Genomic DNA, 22,115 nt, shown 5'->3' with positions numbered 1-22,115 from the left:
ACCTGATCACAAAATATAAAAAAAAATGATTGTAAAACGGTTTTGAAAGGACAACGTACAAGTGATGGGCTCAGTAACAATGGAGGAATGGTGATGCGAATGATAACGAGAGTAGAAAAAATGGTGGTGCAAAGCTCTATGAAGCCAATAATAGAGAAACTCGACAAAACCAATATGAAGCAAGGCAATCATAACGATGCCATCAGTCCTCCACAAAGGCAAGTGATGAGCTTGTTCCAGTAACAGGTATCCAATATAGTATATCAGTCTATTAAATAGGATCTGATCATCCCTACAAAATCATATATTCAACCTTATATCAGTCATGCCATGTACATTAAATTTGTATTTGCTTGCCTTTTGTTGGATTCCTTTTAGTTAAGAGTCGAAGAACCTAATAAATGGAGTACAAGGTTTAGGTATGCGCCTACCGAGTCCAAAACTAATTTTGTAAGTAAAGCTTATATTATGAGTAGGAGTGGCAAACGGGCGAGTCAGGTTGAATATGGGCGGGTCGGAAACGGTTAATATAAAACAGATAAATTATCCGATCTGACACATATTTAATACAGATAAAAAACGGGCTATCAATGGCTTCTTGAATATGATTATTTTTGGGAGAATTTCTAGTCTCGCAAATTTGAGGAATCCCCAATTTGAGGCTTAAAGTTAAACTCATTGGTTATCCATTTTCTAATTGGATAATATAGCTCTTATCCATGTTTGAGTACTAATGATTAATAATTCATTTGTTTATCCAAATGTCTGATACCCGGTTTGAAGTTCGATTAATCTGGATTTGTGCCGTAAAATTCTACTTTGGAGGTAACACGCTCCCTACCAAAGGCAACACCACTCTTAGGGCTCAACCCAAGACCTTTACTTGAGAATTGAGAAGTACTTACCGCTCCATCATATCCTTTAGTGATATAATAATATCTTAGTGTTAGTGGAGCAAGTAATGTGAAGTTAAAAGTTAAAATAATTACAATAAAATTAACACCTGAGATGAATGAAGGCGTAAGGCTAGGAAGTACATACCAGTTGCTTTCTCTATCAACTTGATCAAATTCGATGCTTTTATCAACAATTCGATTATTATCCTTAGCAGTTCTGTAGCGGGATAGAGATATCCATATCTGGTTGTGAATCACTATCGAGAGTAGAAGTGGGAGTATGATTATGTATACAATGTCCCCGTGTCTTTCATCTTTGCTCATAAAGTTTGTGTATATGCTGTGACCCACAAATGGTGCCAAAACCAAGTACTTCATCCCATACAAATCAATATTGTAAAAAAGTTGGCAGAATCCTTACTATAATAAATTAATGATTAAAACAAAAACAAAAAAGGCACAAAAGAAGAGAAAAAAAAAGGTAATGAGTTGCGCGCCAGTGCTAATACCAAAACAGACCGTAATTATTTTGTAGAATTAACGTTATAAAACACTAGCTACGTACTTATCTTAATAAGAAAATAGTACAATGTTTTCCTGGAACTTGTCACCTTTAATAAATCTTTATTAAAGATAAAAAGGCTCCAAAGAATTATTTTTTTCTCTTTTGGCCAACCGTACATCTCCCTAGCTAGCTCCTGTATGAACATTTTTTCCAAAGAAATGATACGGAAAAGAATAGGCAAAACACAAACTATTAAACACAATATAATCTTCTCGTTATGTTGGACTGGAAGAACTCAGTGCAATGTCGTAGACATATGATGCATTAAAGGAATAGGGTATTTCCAACAACAGTGGAAGAAAGAAGAGAATCAAGTTGTTAAGCTACTTTGACAAAAATTGGGATCAGAGGCGGATCCAGGATTTAAATTATATGAGCTCAATTTTAATATTTTTAACATTGAACCCATTATAATATGGGTTCATATCTACTATTTTTGCAATTTTAGTAAATTTTTACATACAAATTTTGACTCCGCATTGAAAGTTATGAGTTCAGTTGAACCCGTAAGTTATACACTACATCCGCCTCTGATTGGGATTTGAACTTTATGGATTCAAGTTTGAGATTTTATGACGTTCTGTTTGATTTATTCGGTTCAGATTCTACTATTTGTACTTTAGTTAATTTTCTGTATCCGCCTTTGCCTGAATATATATATACTTACTTTAACAATATAACATATTGACGGCAAAAGAATAACGGGGAAAAAATAATTGGGGAATTCAAGAAAGAGTACCTTGAAATTTCCAAGAAATGTCCATGGCCAATCAGTGATAATGCCCGGTTTAGAAGCCATGCTTTTGTACAGCTTCTTCTTCGAAAAATAAAGTACTTGTTGTTTTGGCCACCTTGTTCTTCCTCTGTGTTCTCTTAAAAGCCTTTGTTTCCACTGCATTATATAGAGAACTCTATTACATCTAATAACCGGCCAATTAATGGCTATTCGTACAAAGCCTTCCCCCACAAAGGAGCACAAGCACATGTTGACAAGGGAGTTCCATCACTTGAACTTGAAGACACTCCATACGCTAAGGCACATGTAGCTAAATGGGTTCGTATGGCACAACTTGGCCTTAAAAAAGCAATTAGTATACATGTGTGTTTTACTAAAGACGGTATAATACTTATTTCTCCTTCAACTTGCAAAGAATTTTGATATATATTCATTATATATATATATATATATATATATATATATATATTCTATTCTATAAGTGGGAGTTAACAAGCACCTCCCCGTCAACATGCTTGCTTATGTAGGGGCATTTATGGAATTTCACATTATATCTGATTTAGAGGTAATGTACGTGCTAGCTTCATCGCCAGGAGAAATTAAAAAATAGCCAGATTTACAAGTGGTCATTCAAAAATAGCCACAGTTTCAAAAGTAATCGAAATTTAGTCACTAAAGATAAATCTGAACGAAAACACTGTTCAAAATCCGGAAAAATACTCCAGCATAATATACTGGGGTTTCAATATATTATACTGGAACTCCAGTCTAATATACTGGAGTTCCAGTATAATAGATCAGTCCAGCATAATATACTGGAGTTTGGAGCACCGGTGCTCCAATCTCCAGTATAATATACTGGAGCCGGCAAAGTATACTGGTCCAGCATACTCGCCATCTTCGGCATCGGGCAGAAGGAACTTGGCATCATACTCCTCCACCTTGGCTTGCTCGATCTCCTCCAAAAGATCAAAACACCTGGCGTGAACTTCCTCGAGAGTTTCCCTCCGAGATTTGCACTTTGCGTACTCTTTACTGCTGCTCGCACGACCAAAAGTTCTCCTTAGCCTAGCTCTGGCAATGACAGCACTCTTTAAATAGGCCGCCGCTCCCTGATCTGCCCTAGTGCTACTCATCACAGCCTCGGCTCGGGCATTCACCACCTCGGCCTTCACCTTCGAAAGCTCAGACTCGAGCCTCGCGATCATGTTTGCCTGCGCAGAATCACTCGCACGAGCGGTCCAGATTTGCATCTCCAAGGTGGAAACTTTAGCCAAAGCACTCTCCTTGGCCGCAATTTGGGTATCTGCATGGGCTTGCACCTCGTTGAACTCACGTTTGATCCTGCCAACTTTGCCCCAGAGCCGCTCCAGCTCCTCCGTTTTGCTCTCCAGCTGAAATGTCAAAATGTTAACCTCCAGAAACAAAAGAAGGAGCATACGTCAACATAAAACAGAAGATACCTGTCTCTCGAGGAAGCTCTCGTGGCTCCGGCTTCGACCCGCCTCGCACCGCAGGGATACCAGCTCACTTTCGTTTTTCTTACAAAGAAGCTTAAGATATTTCTCCCTATCCAAAGTTCTCTGCAACCGAGCCTCATAACGAAGTAGCTCGGATTTGAGCCTGTCGAAGGCCTGCAAAAGAAAATTCAATAAGAAAGGAAAAGTGTGAGGCCGAAATAATCACATGTCGACTACCAAACTTACCTTAAAGCCGACCCGCTGGGCCTCACTAAAAGCCGACCCAATGTCCGATGGCTTAATGTCCCCCAAAGTGCCATCAGTAGAAACGAGGAATGTTCTTTCGAGAACAGAAGTCCCCAAAACCGAATGATCGGTTGGGTCACCTCCCTTGATTCGCTGAGAAGGACTCACCCCGCTGCGAGCCTCCTCACACCCTGGAGATTCTTTTCGTTTGTCATCGACCCTCGACTCCGAGGTCGGCAACCTCTCCTTATCTCCCATAGAGCAAGGTCTCATTTTAGAAAAATCTCCGGTACTTGCGGCAGATAAGTTAGTACGTTGAAAAGAAAAACACCATTTTGGGAAAACAAGTCACCAGGCTCCTACCACGATGCTTCGCCTCCCACCTCCCTTTGGATATATCTCGCCACCTGCGCCTATTATAAGTCGAGCAGGCTGCCAGCTTACGAAACCTTCCGGCCATATCAGGACCTCGTTCAGCAACTAGGGAGTCGCTACAAAAATGAAACAGAAAATGTCATTACAGAGCCCGCCTCCAGTCAAAACAATGAAAGAACAGGTGCGACACTTATGTGTGAAGTTCCATTTCTCAGGAAAGGGCAGAAACTCTCCGGGAATGATATCGATCGTTTGAATTCGAATGAACCGATTCATCCATCCACGGTCCTCATCCTCTATGTTATTAACGACAGGAGCCCGGGTGGATCGACGCTGCAGAACAATCAAACCTCAATAGCGTAACCTCAAGAGATGGCTAAGGGTAAACTCAATCCTGGCCTTGTCGGCGAAATATCTTATCGTCTGCACTATCTTCCAAAGGAATGGGTGAGCCTGCGCCAAGATAACCCGATATCTCCAACAGAACTCAAGCACGACCCGGTCGGGGGGACCCGATGCAAAGGTCTGCATGTACACGCTCAAAAACCCCTCAACATAGGTCATGATGCTCTCCTCGGAGGAAGGCACTTGCAATACCACGCCTTCCCCCATCCGCAATCCTTTCTGATCATCTCATGGTTTTTCTCTCTCACTGATGAGATAAACCTCGACGCATGCTCTCGATGTCCTGGAATGGGGGGGGGGGGGTTTCCCTAACACAATGTATTTTCTCTAGGAAAGGCACCTCAACCTATTCGTCGGACACCGGCGGTGTACCACCGACTGAATGCGGAATGTAAGTAGAACTACCCTCTCTTTGGTGGGTGGAGGTCGGCATATCAGTCATGGCTATGGTAAAATGAGAAGGGGGAGATATGAATTTGAGCAAAGATTTTGAGTTGGAACAATAGGAGAACAAGCACAAAGCGCCAGGTCCTATGGTTACTTAAAGCAGAGGAATCTCCACTTGAGAGGTGAATATATAGGGGCAAGGCAGCGGCTGCTCGCCTACCTAGAGGGCCAATTAATTCTAGCCGCATTAACGTCACCCTTTTTCTAGGAAAATGTACTGACGGGACCACCCCAAGGTCCCTTCGCCAGATTGATTGGATGCTACTATCCCGTGAAATTCGAAAGGCAGCGAGGCCTCAAGGGCTCCTCGCCATCACTAGCACCGACCCTAAAGAAGTTGTCGATCTAACTTCGGGATAGGACCCGATTTAGGGGTCCCAACCGCCCTAAATATGATTTTCAAAGAGCTAATGCCTAGAGTCAACGGATAACTCCGCTCGAGCAGCGAGGTAAAAAGAACGAAACGACAGAGAGAAGAAAACCCTTTCTTTTCATTACCAAAAATATATTTACAAGAGACGTCTTTACAAGACTCACTCCCCGGGGAGTACATACATAGATGGGGGGGGGGGGCAAAGTGACACAAGGCCTACTCTTCATCACCACTATCCCCAGAACCATCTCCGGGATCCTTGTTTGGGACGATCAAAAGCGCCAACTTTCTCTCCAGCTCCCGGGCCTCCTCAATTCCAACTAACAGATCAACACCCTCGGCTTCGACCTACTCCAATGTTTTTCTCCTCGCCTCCGCCCTGGAATGTTCGATGGCCCGAGTCAGTTTCTGCTCAGCCTTTATCGATACGTCACGGGCTGTTTGATGCACTGTAGCTGCGTTCTTCAGGTAAGTAGCTACGTTTCTTTCGATCTTGGACTTGGCCGCAACCAGCTTAGCTACCTCCTTTCGAGCATCCTTGAGAAGATCGCGGGCCGATGCCAACTCCGAGGTCACTGCCTCATTTTGTTTCCTCAGCCCGAGGATCTCCACCTTCAGTCACCTAACCTATGAGTCAGTTTGCTCGACCTACAAAAAGAAAGGTAAACCGGTCAGTATCGGACTACGGGAACAAGGGAAAGATTCATGCATAACAAAATCCCTGCTCGACAAGGGTAGCTTTTTCTCGGAGTGCTCCCTTCAAAGTAGCCCGGAGCTCACCTGACTCTTTCTCCTTCTGTACAGAACGAGCCTCCGATTCTCATAGTCTCGAGAACAGCTTCTCAAGCTCCTTCTCACGACACAAAAGCTCCTCGTTAAGCCTGAAGAGGGCATGATCGTACATCTACTTGCACTACAGCAAAAAAGAAGAGTTAGAAGAATGAAGAAGGATGTCTGAGGCTAAAAGAAATATACTTAAAGCAGTTATCACCAGCTGCATGAACCTTTCGGCCGCCTTAATGGAGCCGGGAGCGTCAAGATCGATGTTCACGCTAACGTCGTCAAGAATATAGCCAAGCATGCCTCCCCCCTTGAGGGGACCCCCAACTTTCACGGCGTTTGTACCTTGAGCATCCCTTAGCTCCCCTGACGAAAAATGGGAGCCAAAAATGAAATCGCCTATGTCTCCAATGTCCCCGAGGTGTAGTTCCTACTCCTAAAAAGCTTCGGGTCCCGACCCTTTAGGGCCTATGGCAACGGTCCCCCCAACGGAAACTGCACCGAACCCGGTCATGGGATCCGAGGAAACACTGATGCCCTCCTCAATTACCTTCGGTCCACAGGGCCAACCTGAGTCAGCCGTCCCCGATTCGGTAGCCTCCGGTCGGGGTATCTGCGGGGCTTTCGTGGATGGCCTCGGCCTTTCCTCCAAGCGGTTCCCGCTCTCATCACCGTTTTCATCATCAGTACCGAGGCTTGCCTCGGAAATAGAAGCTGAGGTTCCAATGGCGGTTTTAGGCTTATGCGGCTTAGGTTTCTTCATCGCAGGAGGGCCGACAACTTTCTTGCCTTTCCTTTTATTTCCCTCTGCAGGCTCCGAAACCTCCGTCCCGCCTCCAGGGGGTGGTCTCATCAGCATATTTTCGTCAAGGCCTACACGAGCATAGTGGCCGCAACCTGTCAGCACAAGGAGGTACAAAAAAAACATAGGGTTGAGACGTAGGCAGTAGGAGAAACTTTACCATGATTCTTGGCCACCCACCGCGTCTTGGCCAGGTCAATCCAAGATCGGGCGAGATACGAAAACGTTTTATCCAACTGCTCAATTCACCCCGGCAGATCCGAGACCACTTCAGGATACCAAGCGACAGCTGCAGAAAATAAAAAGAGGTTATCTTTTTGGAAGAAAATAAGGAAGATCTCAAAACATGTCCTAAGGAAAAAATACTTACGCTGCATGTTCCATCTCTCCGGGAAAGGCATCCTCTCTGCCGGAATGATGTCCGAGGTTCTAACTCGGACGAACCTACTCATCCATCCCCAATCTTTCTCATCATCGGTGCTCGAGAAAAATGATTTCTTGGATCGATGACGAAGCCTAATGAAGCCTCGATAGAACCGAGGGCTATACATCCTGATCAAATGATTCAGGGTAAAGGTCCCGTCCCCAACCTTATCAGTGAAATAACGGAGCATCAAGACTATCCTCCAAAAATAGGGATAGATTTGACCGAGCATCACCTGATATTTGTCGCAAAAGTCGAGAATGACCGGATCTATCTCCGGGGGAGGGGATCCAGAAGGCTCAGCTGGACTCAAAGTAAAAGGATAAGTATATACGTGGAGGAAACCTTCTTTGTAATGCGTTATGTTCTCATCGGGGCCAGGAATCTCCACTTCTACCGCCTTCTTCTATCGGCAGTCCTATTTTATCGTCTCCGCATCGGTCACGACGCTGACGTACCGGGATACGTGTTTGCATTGGCCCGGTGTTGCATGGGGTGTATCGATCGTATAATCTTTCGACATGTCAAGATCGGGGGGAGTACATTGTCCTAGAGTGGGTATCACCTTCGTTTTCTCCTTAGACGACCGAGATGAAGAGGTGACTTCGTTCCACCGAGGAACCATCCTAAAAGCTCTGGCCATTGCGATGGTAAAATTTTCTCTAAGAAAATGAAAAATAAGAATGTAGAAGGAGATGGGTCTGTATTCGCAAATTTGTAAATGTTGGGAAAATAAGGATTATCAAAAAGTTGATGTATTTATAAGAACCGCATGGGCAGCGGAAGGGGCGAGCCAATAGTGGTTCGTGAGTCTCTCGATATTCGCATTTGACGGCGACCCTTGCATGATTTTTTGGGACTTGGCATTTAATGTTTTGATAGGCTGATGTCACAACAATGATTTCCTCGGAACGGAGGCTCAAAATCGTTTCATATTACTTCGTTTTATGAAACGCGTAAACTATCTGTATACGGCAAAATCGGAGGGTCCAATTTCTCGTCATTGAGGCATTTCAGGGGATCATCTCGAGACCTCGAGACTTCGTGGCTGTGGTCGATCTCCCTCCCTCGAGATTCGTCGATGCCCGGCCTAGCGACAATGTTGGTCGTGGTCATGATGGGACTGGAGAGCTCCCTAAGCATGCAGCTAATACTAGCAGAGTTTGGTGCCATATAGTTGTCCCATCCCCCTACTTTTGTGATTAATGCTTTTGTACTATGTTGGAGTTCCCTTCCCATATAAAGGAGGTCTTCGACATTTTGTAAGGGTTCAGTGATTGCTCCAATTGCTCCACAAGAAATATAAAAAACATTCTCTTTGCTCTCCTATACACTTTCTCTATATTATTGCTTTCATTTACTGTCTTCATATTTGCTCATCATTCATTGCTTATCATTGGCCATAAATAGTCTTCATTGATTATTTCATAACTATTAGCCCTACCCCGATCACCCACGATAGCTCGAGTTTGAGCCCTGGAATCGACTTCGAGGCCCAAAATCGACCGGCTCAAGGCCCTGAATAGCTGACCCAACGGTTTGGTTATAGCTATCTCCCTAACTTTATTTCGTCTCTAAATCTCATATACTTAGCATCAACTGTTTAACAAACTAGCATAAAAATAGATCACATATTTTTAGAGTCCCATCAACAAATTTAATTGTTATTACCATTTTCACGGTAAACATGTTCTATTTATACATTCAACATGTAGACTTTGTATGAGAGAATTTGTTACTTTGGAAATTTTGTCATCTCAAAGTGATTTGGTGTAAACCAGCTTTTGCATGGATATAAGATTTTGTGATCTCTTTGTTAGCTTAATCGATGTCTATGTTACCCAACTACTAATTCTTATGGTTCTTCATTGTCTACACGACAACATCTGGTTCTTTTTCCATAGGTGCTCATTTTGTATGGTGTTTAGTTTAACATTTATATCCGTGAATATGATTATTGGAAGAACATAAAAAATCATGTGATTATGGCTCCAAAACAATGAAGTTGTGCTGAAAACGTTTTCTTAGTTGATGATGAACAACATTTAATGGCTACATAGAGGTGTCATGACTCCTCTATTGACAATAGAGGATGAGATATGTATCATATTACGTATAGGTTGTTGATTCCCCAGTTGACGCATTTCCTTATCTAATTCTCTCCTTGAAAAACCCTGAGATGATTTCTTAGTTGTTCTTCACACTCTATAACATAGAAAATCAGAAAATCTCCCATTTACTTTTAGCCTTATGAAACCAGCATACTGTAATTATCTAATCTTCTCTATAAGATTCTTTTGAAGAACACCTTACCCTTTTCTATCCCCTTATTCTTCATACTCATGTACCTGATTAAATATTCTTGGGCAATAACATGTGATCTTTTATAAAGGAACATTTTGAAATCTATTAATTCGTTAGATGTCTTCAAAGTTTGATATGAGTTAATGCATCAAATGTCTAGGGAATTTGAAAAATAAGGTGCATCAATGCCGAAAGATGGAAAAAATGTCTAAACTCTTCAAGTTGTATTTCTCGGTGATGTATTGCACTAAATGGTGGAGTACAAATTGATTTCTCTGTTAGTTGAGACTGCTATATTACAATGGGCCATCTACTAATTGAAAAGGTCATTTCAGCAGGTTCGTCCTTTTCTAATTCTTCTAGTTTGTTTTAAAGTGCTTTTGTATCGGCACTTCTTTTAGAGAGCTTCCACATATTCTTATTGGAATGAAGGCTTAGGATCTTTATAGTTTTTATTGCATTTTGGATCAATAATTTGCTACTAGAGTTGTTGGATTACAAAACTTTTTGGGAGCAAATCAATATATGGAAATATATAGGGAACAAGTATATACATGCATGAATCTGAAGACCTCGGAGGCTCCTTTTAGTTTTCTATGTACAGCTCTCAGGTAGGACCAACCTTACACGCACCCTTCAAAGCTCACTACAAGAAAAAAACTTACTCCATTAGGGATATTTAGCGACAAGTTTTAAATATGGTCTCTAAAAGTGTACTTACAGGGATGAGATTTTTTTTGGTCTCTAATACCTAATTTATTTTTTTAAATACACGACTAGACTTATTCTGGTCTAAATAAAATTTAATATCTGGTCTCTAATACTCCTTTAGCGGGATAGAGGCGGGATTCTGAAAGTAAAGTAAACAAAAAACCCTCCAAAAATATATTTTCGCTGTAAAATCCCTCCAGAAATTCACTTTCACCCTAAAATCTCTCCCAAAAAATCACTTTCACGCTGCAATCGCTAATCAAGCGGCATTCTCTTCAAAGTTCAATCCCTAATCAAGCGGCGACGACTTCAATTCTCTTCAAAGTTCAGAAGGTTGCAAATTAAACTTCATCAGTCAGAACTCGAAGGTTGCAAAATTTATCACTTCAAACTCCGAAGGTTGCAAAATTCATCACTTCAAACTCAGAAGGTTGGCGTCTCTACCATTGGATTATCTGCCTAATCAAGAGTAAGTTTAATTTCTTTCTCTTTTATCTGTTTCGTTTCCTTTTTTCTTCTTCTTGTTTTTTTTGAGCCAGAAATCAAAAATCGGGTTCTGCAATTTTCTGTTTCTTTAGTTGTTTTCTGCAATTGGGTTGTTTAGAATAGTGATAGTTGTTGTGTGAGTGATAAAAGTGAGAATATTGGTTTAAAGATGGGCCTCGTAGGTCAAGGAGGAGAAATTTGAGTTTTTCTTGTAGAATTTGTCTCTGCGATGGTTTTCTTCTTTGCGATTTGCGTTACAATTCTTCTGGGGACTTGCTTGAAGGGTCATGAGTTTGGCACTACAGCAGTAATGTCACCACTGATAGCAACAATAGCTTCAGGCATTACAGCATGCGCCACTCGATCGACAACAACTCGATCACTGTTACCTTCTTGAGCCACCAGTGTAATTCCTTGATGCTTACTAGCATTGTTTGCTCGATTCAAACCATCCTCTTGCACAGTTATTCGATCACCTGTAGCTACCTTATCATCAACTCCTTTTTGTCCATCATTAGTCAAAGCCAAATCCCCTATAATCTCCTCGATCCCAATAGCAATTTGCTGACCTTTAGCAGAGTGAAAAGTCAATAGTTTCTGTTTTCCAGAACAGACTTGTGTTGATTACAAGAAAAAGACTTTTTTTCTTCAGAGGTTTTTTCTAGATGTCCAGATGATATCTTTTAATCCCGAAGAGAAGTTCTTGTAGAACTGCCATTTTTAAGGTCCAAGAATCTGCCCTTTTTTTTCGGTACCAAACCGTTTTAACAAATATCTGAAAATCTTATGCAGGAACATGTGTACCTTTTAATAATTGATAGAATTTGGATTAAGGATATGTATATTAGTAATACGTGTATACAGCTATTTAATATTGAAAGAGCATTCTTTTTATAACAATCATAACAATCCCTGTATTGTTGCTTGTCGCTTAACAATCCATGTTACCATCTACTGTAATTTCTGCATAACTACAACATGAATCAAACAACCCCTAAAAGCTTAAGCCCGAGTTCTTAGTGGTAGAAATTCCAATAGACTTTCAGTAAGCTTACATCAAGTCCGGTGTTTAGTAGAAGTCTTTGTAGTACTTTCAGAGATATGTCAGTAAAATATGTAGACAATTTCTGGTGTGAGAGAAATTTTGACTATTGGAATGTAAAGCATACAAATGGAGCAAAGTGATATAACCAATGCAATTTCCCTACTTTGCCTCAGTGTCCTTGGCAATCATATCAGCTAGAGCTTATATATGTATTTGTTAAACACGAAAAGAATGTCAATAACTTGGCTTGAAGTAAGTTAAGCAAGTTGAAGTGCGAAGATTTTGAAGAAAGAATGGATGCCATTACTTGAATTCCAGTCCTTGGTCTTAAGTTAATGAGAAGTGTTGATCTGAGTCTTATGTTCTTAGGGAGATTATTGTTTTTCTCTGTTGCTCCCTTGTCTTTCTTAAGACCAGAAACAGAAAAGGAACTCCAAATAATTTGGTGGTCATGAATACAATGTAACAATGTCCATGTGAGTCCTCTCAATTAACAGGTGAATACAAGAACCAAATGCAGCTCCAGCATGCTTTCAGTTAATTCAGTTATCAGCAGGTTGAGCCTTATAGGTAATCCATATGAAAAGAAGCCCAAGAACTTAGTAAGTAGTGACAGATTGCAACTAAGTAAAAGGCAATCCATATGAAAAGAAGTCCTAAAACTAGTAATAGGTGACAAATTGCAACTTAGTAATTCAACTAACACCATCACATTTTAAGGCTTCAGGAGGTCTCTTAAGGGGCTTCACCACCTTGTTCAGGGAGCATTATCACCTAAGGGTCATCCATCTTTTATCTGCAGATGACACTTTTTGGTTTTAGGTGATACAGATGCTTTGCCAAATTTTGCATTAAAATTAACTTCTATGACTCTGTATTCCTAGCAGTTCAAGCAATAAAGTACTGAATAAACTAGTTTTTAATTCATTTTGAATCTAACTTATTTACTCTGATCATGTAAAGAAAATAGAGATTACAATATTGTGTAATTTTACATGTTCTATATAAAAGGTTGCCTACCATCTTGTTATTAATAATTACTCCTAATACATGAGGCAGACGAACTTACCATATCTCCTGTTAAGATAGATACATAATGGTTGCCTGCTACTACTAGTAACAGAAAATTTCTTGTCTCTCTACCAAGATAGTAGATGCTCTAATACTATTTGAAGAAATAAGAAAGGAGAATATAAGTAGATGATTTTTGTTGTTGCTGTTGTTAATCTGTTATAAGTCACTATGGTCTTCCAATAATTACAGGATAGTTCATGATACACAATCATAATTATTCTAGGAGTTTAAACAAGAACATGCCTTGTAAAACTCTAATGTGTCACCACCAATTTTCCGGAGCTCAACCAAATGCTTTCTATGCATCTAACCTTTAAGAAAGAAAATCAATGGTTTAGCTATGAAGTGTCTTATGTGTTTTAATTTCTCATTTTCTTGAGCAATTGTGTGTTATATGTTATGCATATCAACTTATAGTTTATCTCATTCTTGTGAAACCGTAGGAAGTTTAGTCATAAAGATGAGTTTGACAAGTTTGATAACAAGTAATGTGCATTTTAATACTTTTTTTTAATGTAATGTGCATCTTAATACTTTTGTTGTTTTAATTGTTTAAATCTTTTTTTTATTTCCTATTCAAGGTTATGGCACCAAGTAAGTAATGGATGAAACTTGTTGATGACCGACTTGACGAAACTTATTTAATTGGGGTGCAAAAGTTTTTGGATTATGCCTTTAGAAGAATAGGAGAATTGTATGAAATACGTTGTCCGTGCGTCAAATGTTGTAACACAATATTAGGAACACATGAGACAGTCGAGATACATTTGAAAGTATATGGAATAATTCGAAATTATACCTTTTGGTATCATCATGGTGAAGTTGTGGGTGAGCCACAGTCGGAAGGCGAGTTGAAGATGATAATGAAGTAGAAGATTATGAGGATGAGGATGAAATACACGAAATGCTGAGGGATTTATATCCTAATCATGATGGAGGCACTGCGGACGCTCGTGATAATGATTTACTCGGAGATGAACCGATTGTTGAAGCAAAAAAGTTTTACAGCCTATTGAAAGATTTCAAACAACCACTATACCAAAATTCGAAATGTTCAAAACTTTCCACTTTGTTTAAACTGCTTCACATAAAAAGTATGGGTCGTTGGAGCAATGAGTCATTTATAATGTTATTAAAAATGTTGAAGGATGAGTTGTTGCATTATGAGGCAAAGAAGGTGATTGGGGACCTTGGGTTGTCATACAACAAAATTGATGCTTGTATAAATGATTGTATGTTATATTGGAAGGACGATAACTTACTTGATTCCTATAAACTCTGTGGTGCATCCAGATGGAAAACAGATAAACATAGTGGGGAAGCAAAGAATAAGAATGGTAAAAAAATAGCGTCAAAGACTTTACGCTATTTTCCATTGAAGCCTAGGCTTCAAAGGTTGTTTATATCTACAAATACATCTTCTCTAATGACATGGCATCATAATAAAAGAGTTGATGATGGAACAATGAGGCGCCCAGCTGATTCAATGGCATGAAAATCATTTGATGAACTTCATCCCTCATTTGCGGCCGAGCCTCGTAATGTTCGACTTGGGCTTGCTAGTGATGGATTCCAGCCATTTAGGAATTCAAAAACCTCATATAGTATATGGCCTGTGGTACTTATTCCTTATAATTTACCACCTTGATTGTGTATGAAACAGGAAATTACATTATGTCTATGCTTATTCTTGGTCCCGATAATACAGGTGATGCATTTTACATATATCTTCAACCTTTGATAGAGGAATTAAAGGAATTATGGGAAATTGGCATTGAGAACTTTTATGCATAAACCAAACAGAATTTTAAGTTACATGCTTCTTTTCTGTGGACCATCAATAACTTTCCAGCATATGGAAATTTATCGGGATGGAGTACAAAAGGTAAATTGGCATGTCCATGTTGCAACATTGACACTTCCTCAATCAGATTGAAGAATAGTAAGAAACAATGTTTTATGGGTCATAGGCGTTACCTTCCTCTTAATCACAAATAGAGGAATGATAAGGAGTCATTTGATGGCACAAAAGAAAAAAGGCTCCCACCAAAAGTGCGTTCAGGTATTGAGATACTTAATCAAGTTCAAGATCTTAAAGGGTTGCAATTGATAAAGGATCCAAAGAAGAGGATCAAGATATCACATGATGTTCGAAAAGATAACTGGAATAAGAAGAGTATCTTTTTTAAGCTTCCATACTGAAAATCTCTCTTGTTGCGACATAATTTGGATGTTATGCATATCGAAAAAAATATATGTGATAATATTATGGGGACGATCATGAATGCCAAAGGAAAAACCAAGGATACCATTAAAACTCAACTAGATTTGCAAGAAATGAACATTAGGCCGGAATTGCACCCTACCAAAAATGGAGAAAAAAATGAAGTTCCAACTGCATGTTACACATTATCTCCCCAAGAAAAACACAACATATGCCTTTTCTTAAAGAATTTAAAGGTTCCAGATGGATTTTTATCTAACATTTCTCAATGTGTTAACTTGAAAGAGCACAAGATTTTTGGCTTAAAGAGTCATAATTGTCATGTTCTTCTACAACATTTACTCCCTCTTGCACTACGTGGTATGTTATCGAAAGCTGTGTGTGAACCCCTTATCGAGTTGTCTTTATTTTTTAATGTGCTGGGAGCAAAGGTATTAAGGATTGATGACCTGGATCAGATTGAAGCTCAAATTCCTATAACTCTTTGCAAGTTGGCAAAGGTCTTTCCTCCTTCATTTTTTGATGTCATGGTGCACTTGCCTACTCACTTAACTAATGAAGCTAAGCTTGCTGGACCTGTTCAGTATCGGTGGATGTATCCTATAGAACGATGGTTATACTTTTTGAAATCTCTCATTGGTAATAGGGCTTGTCCAGAAGGTTCCATTGTAGAGGGTTACCTTGCAAATGAATGTATGACCTTATGTTCAAGGTATCTGCATAGAATCGACATAAAGTTTAATTGGCCAGAACGAAATTCTGATGGTGGTTTAAGAAATTCTGATGGAGGTTTATCTCTATTTTGTAAATTTGGAAAAACTTTAGGAGCTCCAAAACAGCTTGATCTTGAAGCAGATGAATTGGAGCAAGCACATATATACATACTGAAGAATTGTGATGAAGTTCTACCATTTCTAGAGTATGAAATATTTTTCCTTCATGGGTGTGTTTGGTATGAAGGAAAATATTTTCTGGAAAATATTTTTCAATTTTCCCATGTTTGGTTGGCTTAAATTTTTGGAAAACATTTTCCTTAAGAACTCATTTTCCTCCAATTGGAGAAAAATATTTTCCTCCAATTGGAGAAAAATATTTTCCTTATCAAAAGAAGGGAAAACATTTTCCAAAACTCCTACTCAACCTTCCTCACCCTCACCAATCCACCCCACCCCCTCTCTCCAAGAAAGACTTTTTTTTTTTCAAATTTCAGTTTTTCCGTTACCTCCCACCCTACTACCCCTCCACCCCCACCCCCCTCCCGCAAAAAAAAATTATTTTTTTTACCTTATTTTTTTTTTGCAATTTCAAATTTGTGTTTTTTGTTTTTTCTGCACCCCCCACCCCCCACCCCAACTTTCCCCTCCCCGAAAATTTTATTTTTAGTTTTTTTATTTATTGGTTTAAATGTTCAAAATTTTACAAGTTTCAAAGTTACGAGTTTGGAGGTTTATGTGTTTGGAAGTTTACGAATTCGAAATTTCGCGGTTTCGAAAGTTTGGCGGTTCGAAAATTTATGAAAAATGTGGGCTCAGAAGGTTATTGGTTTAAAAGTTTATTCTTCATGTTTATTATATCTAAATTATTTATGAATATTCTTGAGAAGCCATTTTCTTTAATTTGCGTACCAAACACTGGAAAATAAATAAGATTACTACTTGTTTTCCAAGAAAATATTTTCTTGGCAAACATTTTCCACGGAAAACATTTTCCGTTATACCAAACACACCCCATATCATATTTTGTTTTCCTTGTTTCCTGTAAGATTGTTTCTCCTTTATGTTTGACATTTGTGGTTCAACTAAAATTTGTAGAGAGTTCGCACAAATTCATGTAGATTCTACTCAACACTTGTCTGATACGGAATGGAACAAACAATTTATCGAATGGTGAGTAATATATACATATCAAATTTGAAAATCCAATATTATATTACTTATTCTATAGTAATCAACTTTATCTTGTTGATAGGTTGCACAATTGTATAAAAAAGATGATAGTCGGCTCAGGAGGATCTCCTTGCACTTTCATGTGGTCCTACCCAATATGTATTACATTATAATGGCTATATTGTTAACGGATATAGATTTCATGTTGAAGATTATGATAAACATTTAAGGACTCAAAATTGTGGTGTGGTTGTTGTTAGTGAGACTGGTGAACATAGTGAGAATATTGATTACTATGGAGTTTTAACTGATGTTCTTGAAATGCAATTCACTACAAGAAGAGTGATTTTGTTTTGATGTAATTGGTTTGATGTGTATGATAAAAAAAAGGAATTAAAACAGATGAATATGACATTGTAAGTGTTAATTGGGGACGATTTTTGAAAACAAATGAACCTTATGTGTTAGCGGACCAGACATATCAAGTATTTTATGCTAATGATAACTCCAATAAAGGTTGGCGTGTAGCAAGAAAGACGCAACCTCGTGATTTCTATGAGATTTTGCAACCAATAGATGGTGATGTTGATTTAGAAAGTCATGTACAAAATAAATGAAAAAGAACAACTGAGGTGAAGTATCTCTTTATGCCATTACCATATTCATATTATTATGCATTCTGATTACATGATCTTTTTATTAGTACATTATTGTTATAATGTCTTAATTTGATTTTTCGTAGGTTTGTTATGAAACCATCAAAGAATGAAAATGAGGTGGCATCCACTGTGAAAGCTACTACTAAATATGCATTTGTTGCACTAGGTGCTATAGGGAAGGGACGAGGGAAAGGGCTTAAATCTATATGCTCTTTAGGGTTATCTGGACCAGATATTCCATTTTCTCCATCTACTGATCAAGTTATGCAATACAACCAAATTGTTGAAATTCGTATGGTTTCTCAAATTTATTGTGTTATCAATTTGTACATTTAAATTTTAGTGCTAAATTTTTACTAATATGATTTCCTTATACCAGGTGTAGTAGCGAAGGGACGAGGGCGAGGGCTTAGATCTATGTGTTCTTTGGGAGTATTTGGAATGAGACTAATGAATAAAAATTCATTGGTTCTTGAGAAAGGGAATATACAAACTAATCTACTGATGATGTTATGAAATACATCCAAAAAAATTCAATGAGTAGGATTTCTAAAAGCTATTATCTTTTAGAGTCAAATTTGTACTTATTTAGATTTGATTTTCTGTATTATATATCTATCTATAAACAAAAATAAAAGCTCTAGAGAAGGGACGAGGGTGTGATGACCTTTTGGGTCATCACTTATTTTAGAAATAAATTCAGTGTTCCGAGGCCTAAAAATTTCCCTTTTACCTCACCTTGATTTGCGCGCGTGGTCCAGACCTATATCCGGAAAGTCTTCTATGTGAAAAAAATTGAGAAATAGAAATTTCTAGAGTTAAAAATTTGATTTTTGGTTGACTTTGGTCAAAATTTTGAGCAAACGGATCTGGATCCGTGTTCCGACGATCCCGAAAGGTCCGCAGTAAAATATGGGACTTGGGCGTATGCCCCGAAAATGAATTCCGAGGTCCCAAGCCTTAGAAATTAATTTTTGAAAGAAATTATTTTGCTGAATTATCCAAGAAATGAAGAGAAGAATTAATGTTTGAAACCATTGGTATCGGGCCCGTATTTGGTTCTAGAGGCCGGTACAAACTTGTTATAGTATTTGAATGATAACTGTGAAATTTGGTGAAAAATGGAGTCTATTTGACGTGAGTTGGACTTCCGCTTGAAGAGTTAAGAACTTGAGGTTTAATGCATGGTTTTACATGTTATTTTGATGATGTGATCGCATGAGTAGGTCCATATAATGTTTTTGAGTTAGTATGCACATTTGGTTTGGAGTCCTGAGGGCTCGGGTGAGTTTCGGGTAGGTTCCGGGATGTCTTAGGCTTAAAATATGGATGTTGCAGGTTCAGAGAAGTGTAAATCTCTGAACCCGCCAGTGCGGTCCGTATTGGTTTTGTGCTGTCCACGGTGGAGGCTTTGCGGCCGCACTCAATTTTGTGTGGTCCGCACTCAATTTTGTGTGGTCCGCACAGGTTCACTGGTCCGACTTCGGAAGCTTATTTCTTTTGATCTACAAGGAATTTTGAGATTATTTAAAATCAAATCTTGTAGCTCTTCGTGTCTAGTTTCCATAGAGGTAAAGAAATTACAATTTGGACATATATAGAGAAAGTTATGGCCAAAATACTAAAGCATGGCACTGCAGTCAACCTTGTGAGCTCCGCGACCGCATTCCTTTTTGTGCGGTTCGCACAGGCTGTCTAAAAGGGGTATATTTAAATAGGATTTTTAGTTATTTTTTATTTTTCAAAACCCCAAAATATAAAAGGCGATTTTTCAAATAACCTTTCTTGTTGAAAACATTAGTAAGTGATTTCTAACTCATTTTCTTTACTCATTAACTTCTTTTTACAAGATTTCATCCTAGAATCTAGGGTTTTCATGATGGAATTGGGAATTTTGGGTAAAACCTAAGAATATTGAAATTTGGGGTTTTAGACCTCAAATCGAGGTCAGATTCCAAAACCAATTATATATCCGGGCTCGGGGGTGAATGGTTAATCGGGGTTTGGTCCGAATTTCGGATTTGGACCAAGCAGGCCCGGGGTCGAATTTTGACTTTTTGAGAAAAACTTTAGAAAACTTATTTCCATGCGTTAAAATTAATTCATTTAGCACTTATTAATATTATTAAGTAACTTGTGGCTAGATACGCGCGAGTTGGTGGTGGACTCAAGAGGTAAAGTGATAGTTGAAGCTTGAATTGTGTTCGTGACATCGAGGTAAGTGTTTGATCTAACCTTAGCTTGAGGGATTAGAAGTTGTCCTATTTGCTACGTGTCATTTGTTGAGTACGACATATAGGCATGGTGACGAGTATCTATACTTTGGTGTCAAGCATGCCCATGAGTCTTGTACTATGATTAATGTCACTCCGCTTGTATTGTTCATGCCTTTTGTGATGATTTCTATTATTGAGCAAGACTTGTGAAAGTAATTGGTATTTGAATATTGAAGAGCGTTGGCTCAAGTTGTAAAATGAATTCTGGAAGTATAACTGGCAATTGAACCTTATAGAGCATTGGCTCAAATTGTGAAGTAAATGTGAAAAGGAAAAGAGAAGAGGATTTTTGATATTGTTCCCTCGCCGGGATTCAATTGTTGTACTGTTGTTCCCTTGCCGAGATTTTATTGTGATTTCATTTATTTTCTTGCCCTTATTTCTTGTGATTATTATTTTGGTAAGAGAGTGTTAAAGCACGAAAGGTGATGACGTGCACTTGTCCTTGATTTTCCTGAATCTTGCTGATAATTCAGTTATGTTGTCCTTTACATTTATTTACTGATTTTCTATTGTTACTTGATTTTATTATGATGTTATTGATTCCCTTGTCGGGATAGTATTGTTCCCTTATTGTTCCCTTGTCGGGGCTCCTTTGTGATTGGTGTTGAATTGTATATTGGGATAGGGTTGCACGCCGCAACAATATTATATTTGGATCGGGTTGCACGCCGCAACAATATTATATTTGGATTGGGTTGCACGCCGCAACAATATTATATTTGGATCGGGTTGAACGCCGCAACAATATTGTGATTGGATCGGGTTGCACGCCGCAACACTGATATATGACATGGATCGGGTTGAACGTCACAACAGTGTTTTATGATTTGGATTGGGTTGTGCGCCGCAACAATAAATCATAAAAGTGGATATTGATTTATTACTATTTCCTTATTCTTTCTGCTGCGAATTTTAAATTGTTCTTTATGCTTTTCTCTTGAGTTACTGTTGGTAAGTGATATTCCCCCACAACATGTCCCCTTCCCCTCTTTAACTGCTAGTTTCCTTTATTATTACTTCCTATATATATGCTTTAACTACACAGGTTTAGTTGGTAGTCTTGTCCTAGCCTCGTCACTACTTTGCCGATGTTAGGTTAGGCACTTACCAGCACATGGGATCAGTTGTGCTGATATTACACTCTGCACTCTTTTGTGTAGATCCCAATGCTGTAGATTTCGGACCACAGTGAGATTGTTGTTCTTGTTCATCAGGCGACTCGAGATAGTCCTGCAGGAGTCTGCAGGCCTTGGCGTCTCCTTCTATCTACTATTCCTGTTTCTTTCATGTATTTCCGGAGACAATGTTGTATTTATTCCTTTCAGACCTTTATTTGTAGTACTCCTATATAGTCTGTGAAGTTGTGACACCAGTTTTGGGTAGATTTGTTATGGATTGGTATTAGTAGTATTATTAAAACTTTACAATGCAACCTTTCGCTTATTCAATTCTGTTGTTATCTAATTGTTGACTCTTAACTGTTATCAGATTAAAAATGAAAACAAGGTAAATAGTTCAGTTGGTTGGCTTGCCTAGCTTTCACTAGTAGGCGCTATCACGACCCCCGAGGGTAAGAAATCCGGGTCGTGACAAGTTGGTATCAGAGCTTTAGGTTACATAGGTCTCACAACTTATAGACAAGCTTAGTAGAGTCTGAGGGATCGGTAAGGAGACGTCTGTACTTATCCCTAGAGGCTACAGAGTTAGGAAAAGTTTCACTTCTATTCTTCTCCGTTGTGCGATTTTGTTCTCTCAGTGCTAAATTGAAACCTCTACTCTTATCTTTTCGCTAATGGTGAGGTCACGTATCGCTTCTTTAGCCGAGCAGCCACACAGACCGGTGATGGATTAACTACGTCTTCGAAGGCTTTGTGGAGGTTGGATAGGTTTCACCAAGCTCTTCACTACCACTCTTGGTGGTACATTTTCTGAGGATCC

The 22,115-nt window shown here is 39.0% G+C and overlaps 1 protein-coding gene and 1 pseudogene across 1 annotated transcript; one reads left to right on the top strand and one right to left on the bottom strand.

Annotated features, from left to right (window-relative positions):
• Positions 1 to 2,320, bottom strand: part of LOC104211529 (very-long-chain aldehyde decarbonylase CER1-like) — a 143,138-nt pseudogene extending 140,818 nt beyond the window's left edge.
• Positions 2,321 to 10,878: 8,558 nt separating this feature from the next.
• Positions 10,879 to 18,596, top strand: LOC104211526 (uncharacterized). Its single transcript, XM_070146257.1, has 5 exons — positions 10,879 to 10,993; positions 16,179 to 16,272; positions 17,165 to 17,239; positions 17,982 to 18,190; positions 18,278 to 18,596. Exons 4-5 carry the CDS (start codon positions 17,989 to 17,991, stop codon positions 18,412 to 18,414), a joined length of 339 nt encoding a protein of 112 aa, XP_070002358.1. The 5' UTR covers positions 10,879 to 10,993; positions 16,179 to 16,272; positions 17,165 to 17,239; positions 17,982 to 17,988; the 3' UTR covers positions 18,415 to 18,596.
• Positions 18,597 to 22,115: the final 3,519 nt, after the last annotated feature.

The sequence above is a fragment of the Nicotiana sylvestris genome, chromosome 1, assembly GCF_000393655.2.
Source record: "Nicotiana sylvestris chromosome 1, ASM39365v2, whole genome shotgun sequence".
Taxonomy (NCBI): Eukaryota; Viridiplantae; Streptophyta; class Magnoliopsida; order Solanales; family Solanaceae; genus Nicotiana; species Nicotiana sylvestris.
Note: the sequence above shows the minus strand (reverse complement) of the source record. Positions and strands in the feature narration are given on the sequence as shown.

Coding starts and splice junctions, on each gene's coding strand:
- LOC104211526 (XM_070146257.1), top strand. CDS start 17,989: ATGAAACCATCAAAGAATGAAAATGAGGTGGCATCCACTGTGAAAGCT. Junction 18,191..18,277: donor CAACCAAATTGTTGAAATTC/GTATGGTTTCTC, acceptor TCCTTATACCAG/GTGTAGTAGCGAAGGGACGA.